The following is a 16553-nucleotide window of genomic DNA, read 5'->3' as shown; positions in this document are numbered from 1 at the left end:
GAATTTAGTAAAATTATATAAAACATAACTGATTCTAATAGATGACCTGCGAAGAAGAGAGACAGGTTAGAACTCAATATGAAATCTCCTGTATCCTGAAAAAATAAGGTGAACAGGAGTGAGCGTTCGACTCAGAGAGTAAAATATCGATTTTAAGTATAATTTCTAGAGTTATCTAAAACTAATGCATCCTAAAGAGTAGAATGCAATACCTTCATATTTTTCATACAAATCTCATCGTAAACAATAAAAAGGATAATTTGGAGCACTCACACACCCATATAATATTCAAACAGTACATATATGGGAGCTGATCCCCTATACAGCTCTCATAATCCAACAGCTGCCAGCGAGTACATCTCAAGTTGGACTTTCACTTAATAGACCAAATGTGGGGCCCAGCGAGATCATCTCAAGCCGTGCCTACCCCGACTTATCCATAAAAGGATCGGGTCCCAGCGAGTCAAGCTCCTGCCGCGTCTACCTGTCCTGTCCATAACCAATATCACACACCACACGCACGCCAATACACGCACACTGCTTCAAATTACCATAAAACAACATTCATAACATTTCATCAAATAAAAATACAATATAAAATGTGCCTAGTATTTAATTATATATATATATATTTATTTATTTATAAGTGATGCATGAGCATGTCTGAATATATAATAATTGAAATTATAATTAAAATCAATATTTTACTCACATACGTAAATCGAGGTCAATGTGGTGGCTGGGCGGAGGAAGAAGGCTGTCACAGCTCACCTGACAATTACATTACATTTATTTAATATAATTGACTTAATATAAGCTTAAAAAGAATCAAAAACACCCTAAGTTGTGCCGAAAATCTAGCAGAGTTCTTCCTATACCTAGGACCTACCTAACCTGCAAAAGGGCTCAAAAATACACTTCTATATCTACAAGTCACACAACCATAATTTTGAAAAATTATAATTTAGTTCCTACAACTAACTCTTTTTGCAAAAACTATCAAAATGAGCTTTAAAAATTTTAAAATTTTGTCATGCGGTTCTTAGCAATATTACTAAGCTAATACAAAAGGAATTATAATTTTTTGACTACCTACGAATATTTTATGAAATATTATTCTAAACGCAGCACTATAAAATTGGAAAAAACTCGGAGTTCTGGTTTGCCTATGCCAATTCTGACGCTTGTAATGCGTCCGGGGCGTTTGAAAATGGTGGGGTAGCCTATAATCTTGACCCGATTCTGAAGTAGCTTCGGCCGCCTGGCTGTCCAGTCTAAAAATGCAGACCCGTTTGATAGTCGAATTTTCGCGAATCGAGTGTACCTATGCGAAACCCATAACACGGGGGTTAGACTAAAATATTTATATTTATATTAAAATAATTATTTAAAATTAGGGGTGTTACTAAAATATTTATATTTATATTAAAATAATTATTTAAAAATTAGGGGTATTACATATATACACTACATCGCATGGACACTTTACCCCTATTTGAATTGAGTATAATATAATTTATTAATACACCGTATTATATTATTATATAATTTTTATTATTAATATATTTAAAAAGATGGTATGATACATAATAGTTTAATAACATTCTCTAGTTAAATGATGTGATATGGTAAAATAAATATAAATAGTACTAAAATATCTTTTATTACTGTTTTAAATATATAAATAATTTAAAAATATTTATTTAAATAAAAAATTAATTTATAAATAATGTATTATAATAATAATAATTAAAGACATATTTTATTATTTATTTATAATTAAATATATCTTATAAATATATAACATTGAAACTATATAATTAAAATTTTATATATTATATAAGGATAAAATAAAAAAAATAAAAATTCTAAACTATGTCAACTACTAATTTAATAATTTAAAAAGCCATAATAAGTTATCATTTTACAATCTTAAATAACCATTTTTAGTAACAATATCATGCCATACAATATAATAAAAAACCATCACAACCTTATCACAACATAGTATTAGCTTGTAATGCAAGTATAAGAATACATTTCGCCATTTTATAATTATTCTATGCTTAGACTTTCTAGCTACTACCTACAACTTTATCTGTTATTTTACTCGCATGTGCGTGCGTTTAGACAGGTTCGAAGCTCTTCTACCCATTTTATCCAACCAATGTTGCCTGCACCCTAGCCTCGCACTAGGTCACTATGCACCGCCGCCTACTTCTTTAAGCTTCCACTGAAACCCTAATTCGCCGATTCTCTCTCTGCTCAGGTCTCTTCTTCTCTCTCGCTACGTATGATTCTTTTTACTGTGTATATGATTTTTTTTTTCCCTGATTCAATTTCATTCACAGGTAAAAATTTCGTCTAAATGAGAGGAAGGAGTTATAGCCCATCTCCACCAAGGGGCTATGGTAGAAGGGGTCGCAGCCCTAGTCCTAGAGGACGTTATGGTGGTGGCGGTCGTCGCGGTGGTAGGGATCTTCCTACTAGCCTTCTCGTGCGTAATCTTCGTCATGATTGCAGGTTTCTATAATTCTATTTTTTTTTTATATTATTACTTTCATACTTGTTTTCGTTTGGGTCCTCACTCACATTGTACTTGCTATAATGTGAAAATAACCTTTGTGTGAGCATGTTGAGAAGACTGGATTAATCTAATAGGGCTGATGAGGATTATTGATTTATATATTTAGTTACTTGATGCGTAGTTTCTCATGTTTCATGGTTATGATGCTGTGTATATTGGGTTTTGATATTTATTTCGATCTTTTTTATGATACCCATGTATGTTTTCCCCCTTTCATTAGAGCAAGCTGCAAGATTTGTGTGCATGTGGATGGAGTGATGTAGCTGTATTTTCCTGTTACATCCCTGATTGCAGCTAAGCCTTAAATGTACATTCAATTCCTGCATTGTTGGAGATTTGATAATGCATTGTAGATAAGTTTTAAGTATGGTTATATATGAAGTGACTAATGGTAATGTATTATTACACTTGTATGAATATTGCTCGTACTAATAATAGAGTATGTTGTTGGGAAATTGTTTGAACTGTGCAAGCTCTATTGCTGTGGTTAACTTGTAATTATTGATTGATAAAATGACCAACAGGTCTCCACCAAAATAATATATTAAAATTACTATGGAAGAAATTCGGATATGTTTCAGAATTAAAATTAATTTTTCCACATGTATGGCATTTCTGGAAAAAAAAAAGAAGCCTTTTTTTGCTGAATGGAATGAATAACACTTTATTTTTGAATGACATATTCTTATGAAACAATTAAGGAGCCTGTGCTTAAACTAAGTTGTACTGTGATTTTTAGGGATCGAAAAAGTTTTTATGTCATGATTGTTTCAATCAGAATTTTGCTGCAATTTGCAGGCCAGAAGACCTCCGCAGGCCTTTTGAACAGTTCGGTGCTCTCAAGGACATTTACTTGCCTAAGGATTATTATACTGGGTGAGCATGTCTCCATTGACTATAGATGTCTACGATTGTCCAAAAAATGGGAAATTTATTTATTTTTTATTCTATTCTTTCCTTAAATGAAAATTTCATTTTTATAGTGATTATGTTGTGGGTGTTTCGTGAAGTCAATAACCTTATTTGGTGACTGTTTCCAAAAAGCTCTGTGTTTTTTTTTTTTTTTTTTCTTTTTTTGGGTGCCGGGGATGAGATTGTGGAAGCAATGTAAAAGTTCTTTTCTGTTTTCAGCATCAGTTTCTTACAGCTTGTAGCTGTTACCATTCTTATAATTTTTTGAAACTCAAAGTGTAATTTGGACATCTTGGGGCATTCTCTTCATGATTTACTCTCTTGTAATCAAAAGTTGGGTTTGTTAATTGAAGTTCTTGAGATTTAACAGTGAAATTAAAGTTATGAAGACATCAATCAAGTAATTAGAGTTCTTTTGAAGATGATGTTAATGGTAGTGAAGATTTGAAGGAAGTGGGTTTGAATACATTGTGAAGATGTTCCAAGTCTTGAAGAATTTAAAGTCCTCTTTAAACTGACACTTGCAAGGTCAGCAGCCAAATGCTTGCTTTCTCATGCTTATCATGACCTTGGGATTCTGTTGGTAAATTTCATTGGCAAAAGGTTTATGGCGTGTGCTGTCCCTGCCTCTCTAGTTGCCATTTGGATGCTTACATTTATCTTATTTCTTTTTGATCTATTTGTTTCAGGGAACCCCGTGGTTTTGGTTTTGTCCAATATGCAGATCCTTATGATGCTGCTGAGGCGAAACATCATATGGATGGTAGGGTTCTCCTTGGTCGAGAATTAACAGTTGTATTTGCAGAGGAGAACAGGAAGAAGCCAACTGATATGAGGGCAAGGGAGAGAGTGAGGTAGACTATACATTTTGTTTGTTTTGCTTGCTATATATGTAATAAACATTTTACCAAAAAAACACATTAGGAATGCCTCTGAACACGAAGTCGATGAGAAGAAGAAAAGGGGTAGAAGAGACTTGGGAAATGAAGACAGAAAACTTGAGCACTCCACTAATTATCCAATTTTGAATTATCACAGCTCACAGAAGATAGTTTCTTACAAAAAAAGTTCATGCCAATAAAAATAAAGTTCTGAGTCTCAAATCTATAGAAATATGGAGATTTTTTGAAGCTTAGTATTGGAAAGAAGTCACCATTACTCTCTTAATTATTTTTGCAAATGAGTTTGCAGTCTTGCAGTTTATGTGTTTTACTTGCTTTTTGGAGAAGTTTTTCAGAGTGTTACTTGCCAGTTTTCATATATCATAACTTATTATTATTTTTTTCTCTTTAAATTTTTAAAGTTCTAATGTATAATCGTAAGACTTCAATAACTGTATGTTTGATTTTTCTAATGCTTTCACTTTGTTATAGGGGCCGATTTCGTGATCGAAGGCGATCCCCACCACATTATTCACGCTCACCTCGCTATTCCCGTTCTCCACCTCCACGCAATGCAAGGTCTCGGTCCCTTAGTCGTGATTATTATTCTTCTCCTAAAAGACGACATTACTCAAGGTATGTGAATGTAACTTTTCAGTTACTGTTTTATCATTCAGAATTCTTCTCTCAAGCTGCCAAAACACCAAGTCTCTGTAAATTTACTAGAAAATGTGAGAACTTCTTTGAGTTCTCTTGAAAGAAGCAATTAGCAATTATGATGCGTTTAGTGGCTATTTAATTTTACCCAGATTTTCTTTTTAAAAGAAATGGATGGATTTCTTTAGAGCAGTTTCTGTCATGAATTTAGTTCTTTTGCTGGATTTTTTTTCTTCCCGTTGAAGTGACCTGCAAAAGTATTTTTGTTGTTTTTTCAATCCTCCTCCCTCTTGTTTTGGCTTGAGCTAACAAATTATCCTGATTGAAGCTCAATCATCCCAAATCCAAGCACTATTTTTACTTATCTACCATATATATATTTTTGCTTATATCATTGTTATGTTTATAAAATTAGCTTTCAGAAACCATCACATGGAGATTCTCCATGGCCATATTGCTTGCCAAACACCTTATATATTAGTATCGGGTCTCAATCCTACATTTTTCTTATAAACCTTCCCGATTTCTAAGATCCATATCTGTACACCTCGTGGTCTTATTGTCTGGACTGATGTGGGATCCCCAATATAGTGCACCTTGCTATCTGTCGTACATGCATATCGAATGTGATCCTTAAGTTGTCCCTCTACTTTTTGAAATCATCCTCTGGCATGCTAAGAGCTTCAATACTAGATGGTTTTGCTTGAGTTGGTTATGCTGTGTCATTCTCTCTCTCTATTATAATATGCATATGCGTACGCGGCTCTTTCCTGTGAGGCAGATCTGCTTCACCCCAGGAGAAGAGGTATAGTCAAGAGAGGTCATACTCACATTCAAGGAGCCGCAGCAGAACTCCTAATAGGGGTCAAAGCCAGGGCCCAAGAAGCCGAAGCTGGAGCCCAAAAAGAAGCAGAAGCCGCAGCCCAAATCACGATGAATACCCTAGGAAACCAAATGGAGATAGGTCTCCCAGTCAGTGAGCTACTGGGAAGGGACGATTGTAATGCTACTTGTTCTCTGGATCATGTGTTTTCATTGATACTGGTGGTGTAGGTTTTGTTGTTTGTTGTTTTTAAGTTTATAGGATGCTTTTTTGAAGTAAATGTGTGGGAAAATTTTAATTCAAGCATGTTGAGATTTGCATTAATTTTGTTGGCTTAGTAATGGGTTATTGCCATTTATTCACTTCAATTACATTGAAGTGAATTTTTTTTTTTTCCATTTTTTCACAAAGTAGCATTCTAAATATAATAATTACAAGCTACTAAAAGTTATTTATAATCCTATCTGTTTTATTTTATTTTATTTTTCCTTTAAGACTTCACCTATCTGTTCCTGTCTTACCTTTACAATTTGGTAAATTTAACATGTGATTATTTAATTTTATAAGTGTTTCATAAAATTACTAAATTTTGATTTTTTTTTATAAAATTTATTAGATTTTAATTTAATTTTATAAAAATTATTGTGATTGAAAATTAAAAATAAAATTTTTAGTTTAATTCATTGATTTGTTAATTATTTTATAAATAAAATTATTTTATTTTATTAATTTCTTAAAAAAAAAATAGAATGTATAAAATCCATCTAGTTACTGTTCTAATTATCAAATCTCTTTTTTTTGTTTTTTTTTCACCTGTAATTACTAATTAGGTAATTTTAAATCTTTTTTTTATTTTTTTTACCGATAATTATTAATTAAGTAATTTTATTTATAAAATATTTAAAAATTTTTAATTTTTAAATATAGTGATTTTTATAAAATTAAATTGAAATTTAATGTGTTTTATAAAAAAAATTAATAATTTTTATGAAAATATTTATAAAATTGAGTGATCGTGTGTGAAAATTATTTTCTTATGTTTTTTACTTATTATTTTTGAAATTTTATGAGGTGTACCATAAGAGTCACTCTGCTATATATATATATATATATTTTTTTTTTTTTAAATCAAAGTTAGAGATTTGATTGACAGAGTTAGAGTGTAGTTCGGAATAAAATCCAAAAAATAACATACATTATGAATAGATTTATATTCTACTCAACTTGAAGAAACAAAATATATGTGGCCAACATAATCATAAAGAGAGGATTTACAGAGATTTGAGAGAGTATATATATATATATATATATATATATATATATATATATATATATATATATATTATTTACCTTTACATATTAAGACATTATAAATAGGTCAGAATTACATTGAATCTGAGTAGATCCGATCAAAAATTCTTTATCATTTTACAAATTAGTGACATTAAAAAAGCTTATTTTAAAATTTATAGTTACTCAAAAATCAACTTGTCTATCAAATAAATTGTAGCAAAAATCTTCAAAAATTTGTGTAGATAATTTTGTTTTCTAAACTTTGAAATCCTATCAAGAGACGGAAACAAATCTCCATTAAAAGGAGAAAAAAATTAAATAAATCCATAAAAAATTCATGAATTTAGAAGAACTCTATTAACTAAGGCCTTATTTGATTCTAACGAGCCACTTCTCTACTTCTCAAAAAATAAGTTATAAGGTAAATAACTTATTTTTTGATATAGGAAAACAAAATGATTTTTTACCTCTAAAAAGTAAATAATTATTTTTAATTAAATAAGTCAATTTTTTATACTTTATGAAAACTTGAAGCTCTCTTGTTTACTTCTCCCCAGCCAAACAAGACGTAAAAGAACAAAGAAAGATTAAGATGTGGTGTTTGCTGGTCAAACAAAGGAACATAAAAGGGGTTCAAAGGAAAAACTAGAAAGAAAAAGCTGGAGAGAAAGACCCTAGATTTTTTGTTTCTCTGTCTGCTACTTCAACAGCGTTTTTCATAGTTTTATGATTTTTCAGTTCATCACTAATTACATTTTACATGTGATTTTTTTTTTCTTTTCCATTGCAAAAATTTAGAGGCCTCTCTCTCTCTCTCTCTCTCTCTTTCTGGTCTGTTTGCAAAAATTAAAGTATCATTGAAATTTAAAATTCTATAAATTGAAATATAAGTGATTAAAATTGTAATAAAAAAATTTACAAATTTTAATTTTATAATAATAGATATTAAAGTGTATTTCAAGGGAATAAAAAGAAAAAAAAAAAAAACAGGGAATTGGTCTTAATTAAGACGGTGAGTGTATCATTAAAAGGGCAGCAGAGGCAGAGGGTTTGTTCGGTTCAGCTCCTAAATCTGTTTTCGAAGCCAAACCGTTTCTCTTGACTTTTGGGTTTTCTCTTTCAAGCTCAGAAAAATGACTTTTGGAGGGAAATTCACATAAAAATAATAATAAAAAAAAGCTTTCTTTCTATTTCATAGCTCAATGTTTTCTCTATAGGATAATACTCAATACTCATCATCAGCAATCTCACAGTTGATTACAAATGAACGGTGATGATCTGAATGTGATCTTACCCCATTAACCTACGGTATTAAGGTATTCGAAAGTTCCAAATAGGACAAACAAAAGACGGCAAATACCTGTAAAGGTTTATTCCTGTTGGTCTATCCACGAAGGAAAAGCTACCATTAGAGGCTTCTCTTCTCTGTAACCTTCTAATAATTATGTAATTTATCTATTTGTAGTTTTTCATATGGTGGGGTCTGGTTTGAAAGTACTTTTGTTGTATTTAATGGTAGATTGCTGATTGTATTAGCTCTACCGAGTGTGTTGCCGCTGCAGTGGTTTTTCCTCATACAAATAAATTCCTTTTACTTTAGTGGGGCTTCGGGAGTCTCTCTAGATTGTGCTTTGGATTCTTATTATTGGAGGCTCACTTCTCTGTTTGTTGTGTTGTTTTAAGTAGTTGCTACCGTGTGTTCTTCTTTAGAGCTCTGTTCAGTCTTTGGAGGCTGCTTACAGGTTGTTTTCTTGGTCTCTTTCAGCTCGGCAAAGCTGGATCAGGTACTTTTGGGCTTCGTATTCTTATTTCTCTTATTTGGCTAATTTGATATGTATGTTTTTTCTGGGGTTTGGGCATCTCGATAATATATATTTTTTTTTTGTTGATTTTTGGTGTTTTGTTGTCTGGGATTTTTTTCCCATTGGAAATTAGGCTTCTTCTGTTCTGTGTTTCTTTAGGTTTTTGAGGTTGTTTGATATTGTTGAATTTTAGATTCTTAAAGTTGGGTTGAGATAGATGCAGACTTATCTCCAGGTTTTGTTACTGGAGAAAAGGATCTATTTAAATCTTTAAGGTCACCGTTGTTGACACAGAACAAGGATAATGATATGTTCACACTAATAGCCGACTCTAGAATGTGTTTGGTCGCTTGAACGTTGAGCTGCTACTTTGCTGCCCTTTACTTTCATTTTTCTCCTGTTTGATTATTGAAACTATTGTCCTATTACTGGCTTATGTTGGTGAAATTGAGGTTTGAGAAGTCATTGTACTTCAAATGGCCTGGAACTTGTATTTGTTAAGAAAGCTGTTTCCATTATAATGTCATGGAGCCATTAAGATGACAAGCTTTCCCTTAAGTTTGATCTGCTTGAACTACAATATTCATTTTTCATAGTTTTTTTTCCCCATTCAGTTTTCATAGTTTGAACTATTAATTATTGACCTGGGTCCTGGGCACACAAACAAGGAATGCTTTGCAAATGATTTGTTTATGCTCGGATTCTAGTGACGGACATGGAATAATCGTTTTCAGTTACAGATGATATCAATAATTTTTCAACTTTTGTATCTTTTTGCCTCTCAAAGAGGGATTTTGGGGATATTAATTGAATTGGAAGGATGACCGGTGGAGTAAAATTAAGTTACCGCAAATGTGAAATTAAACAAAAATAAAAAATTGGGAGAGAGATGCAATATATGTATGTGGCTGGGCAATGTGCTTATGCTAATGGAGCCTGCTGTATCTTTCAAGGGGGGAAACAAAGCATGCACTGCTGCTAATTGTTACAAGCAAGGGTGGAGGGAGGAGGGGACTAAGGGGAGCCTTGGCCACCCAACCCTTTTAAAGTTTCCGTGTATAAATATATATATTTAGAGAAAAATTATTGTATTACTCTCCAAAAATTATATTATTTTATTATAATACAAGTAATGTGAAATATTAGAATTATTTATTTGTCATTATATATTCGATAAATTTTTAAAGTATTGGCACCCTGAATTACACTCTATTATGATATTTTTCGAATATATAATATTGACCCTTCAAAGTATATAGACAATAAGTGTAATTAGATAATTTCTTAAATCAATTTTATATATAATGTTGGCTCCCTCAAAAATAATTTTTTGGCTCCACCTCTGGTTAGAAGTTAAGGTTTTTCACCATCATAGCAACCATTAAACTGCATGTTGCATGTGATTCACTGCTGGTGTTAGTATTTCTTTGGTCCTCCGTGAGAAAACTTCCCTTTCTATTAGTTTCAAGTGAAAGTAGCCTCTTTTGAATACAAGTTATTGTTCTGGAGAGGGACTCTCCGAAAGTATGTTTAGTGGATTGCATAGCTTGTTCTTGATCAAGGTGATCCATTTATTAATTGTTTGATTTTCTTGGTATCTTCTGGTATATGAAGTGCCAATACTTTACCCAGGATGGGGTAATATTGACGTCTAGTTTACTGGTTCTACTAGTAAGTGATTTCAAGTGGTAGAAGATTAGAAGGAAGAAAAAAAAGTTACAGACTAGAACTGCTAGAAAGTTTTGACCCTAATAAGATCTGAATGGAGAAAAATGATCCATGTTATGCATTCCTGTTAGTTTTGTTAGATTGAGAATTGGTCTTACCAGTCTAATCATTGGCAGATACATTGTTACTAACTAATACAGTACACAATTATTTTGAACCAGTACTTGGTATACAATGTGGGCATTAAATGTTCTACGGTTGGCCAAAACATCTAGGGATATTCCTTCTCAATGGACCTTGTGTAGGAGCCACTCCCATGGGTTTGATGCCATATCCAACTCAAAACTTTTAATAGAATAGATTTATGGGTCCTTTCACTTATTTGTCCTTCACGATTCCATCTCTTTCCAATATGGAAATTTTATCACAACAAAACTTACGTTTCTATTTTCTCAACATATAATAATTTCATTGTGCATCAAATTCAAAGGCAATGAAAGAAAGAAAATTTAACCCTTTATCCTTCTGATTTTATATTCAAATCTCTCCTAAGGAATAAAAATTAGTCTTTAATCCTACTTTAAAAATAAAAAAAAAGAACTAGGAAAAATTTCTTCAACATATAAAGAACTAGTAATAATTTCTTCAACATATATTCATTACATCTCCAAAAGCATCCATAATGCGTTAAAAGGTGCTTCCCAATATGTGACATATGCTTTGGTGTTTTGGGTTGGACTTGATGGCATTGGCATTGGCATTGGCATTGGCATTGGCTTTGCTTTCACTGGAGGTTGAATAATTTCTAATATTATGGACACAATATGCGTGTGATTTCCTAAGTCTACATAGGTTCTTTACTTTATATATCTTGCAATTTTCTTAGTGTTGGTTTTCCTTTTTCCCTCCTCTTGTTTAAGATAGGTTATACCTATATTTATTGCCCTGTTGACTTGAGTTCTGGCTTATTTTGCTTGACAATCTTTTGGTGGTTTTATTTGTGTCAACTGATTTCAATGTTATACATCTGCCATTCTACTGAGTTATGAAGGCTGTATTTTTAATTTCTGTGTTTAATCCATATGTGGGATTTTTACAAGTTTCTTTTATAATGTCAGCTTTAGTAAGGCTTTGCCTTGCTATTTGTACCTTATCGATTTGACATCGTAACATGTATTTGCTGAACCTTTGGCAGTTTAGCTCCAGCTAAGGATTAAAAAGCAAAAGTTTCTTGGATCAAATGGTACTCAACATATGGTTTGGAAGTCTTATTTTACTCCTAGTTGGCATGTTCAGCAATGCAATAGGTAACTTAAAAAAGCATGTTTCAGGCAACTGCTACTATCTATATATTTTAAGGTGTAGTTAAGATTAAACAAGTCAGTCAATTCAATCTTCTTTAGAAGTTTTGAGTCCTCACCTTGAGGCCTCCATCCTTCTTGTTTTTGTAGGGATTATAAATATTATAAAAGGGTGATCATTGAAAGGGACAATATACACTGCTCCCAATTCAGTTCTATCTGTTTGCCTTTTGTTTCATGAATGATTTGTGATGATCGGAGTTATTTGACTGCCAAAATCTTTGTTTATGCCATATATCTGGAAATATCAGTACTGGTAGTAGTGAAAAGAATTAATTGATTTTGATGACCAACCGTGAAAATGCATTACTGGTATAATTATGTTTAGTTGACACAGTAAGTCAAGTTTTATTTTATTATTTTGGTACAACAGAGTAAGTTAAATTAAAATTAGCCTCATCCATAAGCTACCTGTAAAACAAGAATTCTGTTATCTTTTGCTTTTAATGGTTATGAGGCTCAACAAGATGGTTCCAATGTTTTGACCACTAGGGCAGAGATCATTCAATCCATCTTACTCTTGTTACTAATCACATTCTTGAATTTGTAGGTGCATTTATAGGAGTAAACATAGGAACTGATGTTTCCAACATGTCGTCAGCTTCAGATGTGGTTGCAATCCTCAAAGCCAACAAAATTACTCATGTGCGCATCTATGATACTGATGCTCACATGTTGAACGCCCTTGCTAACACTGGGATTGAAGTAATGGTTGGTGTCACAAATGAGGAAGTCCTAGGGATTGGCAAATCTCCAGCAGCAGCTGCAGCATGGATTAATAAAAAAGTTGCTTCTTATGTACCTTCGACCAACATTACAGCAATTGCAGTTGGCAGTGAGGTTCTTACGTCAATTCCTAATGCTGCTGCTGTTCTGGTTCCTGCCATGAATTACCTTCATAAAGCCCTAGTTGCTTCAAATTTAAATTTTCAAGTAAAAGTTTCAACTCCCCAATCCTTGGATGTTATCCCTAGGCCTTTCCCACCATCAACTGCCACTTTTAATTCTACTTGGAATTGTACAATTTATCAGCTCCTTCAGTTTTTGAAGAACACCAACTCATATTACATGTTAAATGCCTATCCTTATTATGGGTACACCACTGGAAATGGAATTTTCCCAATTGATTATGCTCTTTTCCGACCACTTCCCTCTGTCAAGCAGATTGTTGACCCCAACACACTTTCTCACTATAACAGCATGTTTGATGCAATGGTGGACGCTACCTATTATGCCATAGATGCTTTCAATATTTCTGGGATTCCCATTATTGTTACAGAGACTGGTTGGCCTTGGCTTGGTGGAGCCAATGAACCTGATGCCACTGTTGAAAATGCTGAGACCTTCAATAATAATTTGATCCGGCATGTTCTAAATGATTCAGGCCCACCTAGTCAGCCAACCATACCCATTAATACATACATCTATGAGTTGTTCAATGAAGACAAGAGGCCAGGGCCAGTATCGGAGAAAAGCTGGGGCATATTTTTCACCAACGGCACTGCAGTTTATACTCTTAGTTTGAGTAGTTCCAATCGAATCACTGGAAATTCTTCTGTCACCTACTGTGTTGTTAAACAAAATGTAGATTCTGGAAAGTTGCAAGAAGGGCTGAATTGGGCTTGTGGCCAAGGTGGAGCTAACTGCACTGCTATCCAACAAGGGCAGCCTTGTTATATTCCTGATACTTACCAGAACCATGCATCTTATGCTTATAATGATTATTATCAAAAAATGCGTAGTGCTGGCGGAACATGCGACTTTGATGGTACTGCCACAACAACTACAGTGGATCCCAGTAAGTTCTTCTATTCCGCTCTTTCGATGAAGGAAACTAGAATATAGTTCGTTTTTTTCCATAGACTGCTTGATTAATGAACTATGAATTCAAGTGGCTCTTACCATTTTGTTGTCTTGGCAAACATTATGTTACTGTTCTCTGATAAACTAGTTACTTTATGCACATAATTTATTTGTTTGTAATGGGTTCTAATGCTATTTAAGTCAAATATTTTAGTTCATATGATATGTGTGGATATGCATTGCTGCATTGCTGCTCATCAGAAGTTACTGGGATCATTTTAGTCAAAAATCTTATCTAAAGATGGTATAATCATGAAGCAAGGAAAGTTCACCAGTTTTTTGCGAATGTGAAAATGCAATACATCTGATGAGTAATCTGCTCACTGCTTCCTAGGATCACATTACAAAAAAATCTCAATTAAAAGTTTGTACACTCATGAAGCAAGGGAAGTTCTCCAAACTGCATTAACCTGCAAAATGCCATACAATTATATTTAAGTTTTATTTTGGTTCAAGTTTCTAGAAGGCCTGAATACTGTTTTTGCCTGGCATCTCTTCCATTTCCTGCAGTTCTTGGTCAAGAAGTGAAAATAATTAAGGACATCATTTTTTCCCAATCAAGCATTTTTATGACAGTTGATCTTTTCTAGTATATATGTTTTTTTCTTCATATTGCCATCTTCACCAATGTTGGTGTTTTGCAGGTTATGGATCCTGCGTCTTTACCGGAAGGTGAGAATCTAAATCTGCTCATGGTTAATTCATTTCCTTCTAGAAAATTAAGTTCACAATCATTCACTTATTTTGGTGACTCTAAATTTGTTTACATGTTGAAATAGTACAAATTCAAGCACAAGTGGGGCAAATTTTCCACCAGTGTCACCTGGACCCATAAGTCCTGAAGGAGGGAGTTCAAGTTCGAGCTTCCAAGCTTCAATATTTCAGTCTCTATTAACTGCAGCGCTTCTCGCTCTAATCTTGCTTTGACATCGAAGGTCTATTCATTTTTGCACAATGTTAGGTGGTTCAGTTACTGCAGAAGATTAGTAGCTGACTAGCTGCATTAAAGATGGTTAAAATGTTAATTTTGCTATGTGCATTAAAGAATAGGAAAATTTTCAATTGTTTTTGTCATTCTATCTCATTTTCAAGGTTTATCTGCTCATTTTTTCAGTCCCTTCTCTTCCACCTCAGTTTTTGGTGTGGTGAGGTTTTGTCTTGGGGGTTCACTGTTGTGTAATTTTTAACTAGACAATTAATTTTAGGACAATGCAACTGTTAAGATCATAAACTCTGTTGCTAGGAAAGATTATCTTCTCATTGACATCCTTTCTGGAAATTCCGTTTCTGTTGGGATAATGAAGTACATGCAGATTAAAAATCACAAGGACAGTACCATTTCATACACCAAACAATTGGGGTAAATTGCAAAAGGCCTCTCCATATTCGGTAAGCTTACGTTGAAATTTATTTATTTTTTAAATAATCCACTAAAAGATATTCAACCTTTTTATATATAAAGAATTAATAAGATAAATTTAAATAAAATTTGAAAAGACAATATAAAACTTTTAAGAGATATTAAATTGGTCTTTGGTAAGTTCTAAACACGTAAATGATTAAGATTAAAAAGAAAACACATAAATGAGTAAGACTTTTGGGTCCACCATATTGGATTTGGACCTGAATATTTTTTTAAAATAATTAATAATAATAATAATAATAATAATTTTATAATTATATTAGTTTTTTTTTTACCGTTTATAAATTTCTTTCATTGATACTTTATATATATATATATATATATATATATATATATATATATATATATATATATATAATTTTATTTTTTTAAATAATTTTATTTTAATTTAGATATCATTAACTGAATATTGTAAATTTTTAGGCTAATCTAGATTAAATTTCACTGATAATTACTCAATTTTAAATATTTTCTTAGTAGCGTCACTCAATTTTTATTTTTTTTTTGAAACTCAAAACTCTCCCTACTTTAATTTAAGTAAACCTAAAATTCATGCTACTTGTAATTGTAGATTTACAAATTACGACAAATAAAAAAATTATTTTTCTGCCGTCACATTTCTTTTAATTTTACATTTTCTATTAAAAATTTAATAATTTCAAAAAATTTCAAATATATTTACACCAAATACGTAATGCCTCAAAAATTTTAAGGAATATATAATTTATTAATTTAATTATTTTAATATTTCTAATATATTTTGATAATCATTTTAAAATTTAAAATTTAAATTTTTTACTATTAAATTTGAATTTATTTATTGTAGTACTATTTATTTTTAATTTAAACGAATAAATCATCATCATCAATAATTTGATAATGATTATTTAAGAATATAAAATTTTAAATTAATAAAAGATATTTTTAGATTTAATGTTATTTTATTAATTATATAATAAATATTTTAAACAAATTTATTATTACTATTTTATTTGGGATTAATTGAGATATTTGAAATTTAATAATAATATTATTATTAGATTATAAAAAATTGAAAAAAAAAATCGTTTTGAAAATTGCGTGATAGCCCCACTTCTCCCTTTCCCAAAGACCCGTTTTTGAAATTTATTTTCATAACGTGGTTAATGTAAATATATTATAATTAGTATAAATATTTAAAATTTATTAATAAAAACATGATTACTGCGATGGATAATCGCATTAAATTCAGTGATAGAAATTACACGTCTGCAGCAACTAATTCATCAGCGAAAGCTTTGGCT

The 16553-nt window shown here is 31.8% G+C and overlaps 2 protein-coding genes across 3 annotated transcripts; both read left to right on the top strand.

Annotated features, from left to right (window-relative positions):
• Window positions 1-2071: 2071 nt before the first annotated feature.
• Window positions 2072-6184, top strand: LOC110644892 (serine/arginine-rich SC35-like splicing factor SCL33). The gene is made up of 6 exons (XM_021797850.2): window positions 2072-2269; window positions 2352-2523; window positions 3386-3463; window positions 4189-4353; window positions 4873-5016; window positions 5819-6184. Exons 2-6 carry the CDS (start codon window positions 2369-2371, stop codon window positions 6015-6017), a joined length of 741 nt encoding a protein of 246 aa, XP_021653542.2. The 5' UTR covers window positions 2072-2269; window positions 2352-2368; the 3' UTR covers window positions 6018-6184.
• A 2029-nt stretch (window positions 6185-8213) lies between these two features.
• LOC110644895 (glucan endo-1,3-beta-glucosidase 4) lies at window positions 8214-15078 on the top strand. 2 transcript variants are annotated; one of them, XM_021797853.2, is made up of 5 exons: window positions 8215-8937; window positions 11819-11930; window positions 12535-13782; window positions 14492-14519; window positions 14627-15078. In XM_021797853.2, exons 2-5 carry the CDS (start codon window positions 11864-11866, stop codon window positions 14772-14774), a joined length of 1491 nt encoding a protein of 496 aa, XP_021653545.2. In that variant the 5' UTR covers window positions 8215-8937; window positions 11819-11863; the 3' UTR covers window positions 14775-15078. The 2 variants fall into 2 exon arrangements, with proteins under 2 accessions (XP_021653547.2, XP_021653545.2); XM_021797855.2 differs by lacking the exon at window positions 11819-11930 and having other exon boundaries at window positions 8214-8937.
• Window positions 15079-16553: the final 1475 nt, after the last annotated feature.

This window comes from Hevea brasiliensis, chromosome 4 (assembly GCF_030052815.1).
Source record: "Hevea brasiliensis isolate MT/VB/25A 57/8 chromosome 4, ASM3005281v1, whole genome shotgun sequence".
Lineage (NCBI taxonomy): Eukaryota > Viridiplantae > Streptophyta > Magnoliopsida > Malpighiales > Euphorbiaceae > Hevea > Hevea brasiliensis.
The sequence above is the reverse complement of the archived record's forward strand: the minus strand, read 5'-3'. Positions and strand labels throughout refer to the sequence as shown.

What these genes read in the sequence shown, in the direction of transcription:
- LOC110644892 (XM_021797850.2), top strand. Translation starts at nt 2,369, where the DNA reads ATGAGAGGAAGGAGTTATAGCCCATCTCCACCAAGGGGCTATGGTAGA. An exon ending in AGGGCAAGGGAGAGAGTGAG is followed by an intron (nt 4,354 to 4,872) that starts GTAGACTATACA and finishes ACTTTGTTATAG; the next exon opens with GGGCCGATTTCGTGATCGAA. An exon ending in AAAAGACGACATTACTCAAG is followed by an intron (nt 5,017 to 5,818) that starts GTATGTGAATGT and finishes CCTGTGAGGCAG; the next exon opens with ATCTGCTTCACCCCAGGAGA.
- LOC110644895 (XM_021797853.2), top strand. Translation starts at nt 11,864, where the DNA reads ATGGTACTCAACATATGGTTTGGAAGTCTTATTTTACTCCTAGTTGGC. An exon ending in AACAACTACAGTGGATCCCA is followed by an intron (nt 13,783 to 14,491) that starts GTAAGTTCTTCT and finishes GGTGTTTTGCAG; the next exon opens with GTTATGGATCCTGCGTCTTT. An exon ending in TCCTGCGTCTTTACCGGAAG is followed by an intron (nt 14,520 to 14,626) that starts GTGAGAATCTAA and finishes ATGTTGAAATAG; the next exon opens with TACAAATTCAAGCACAAGTG.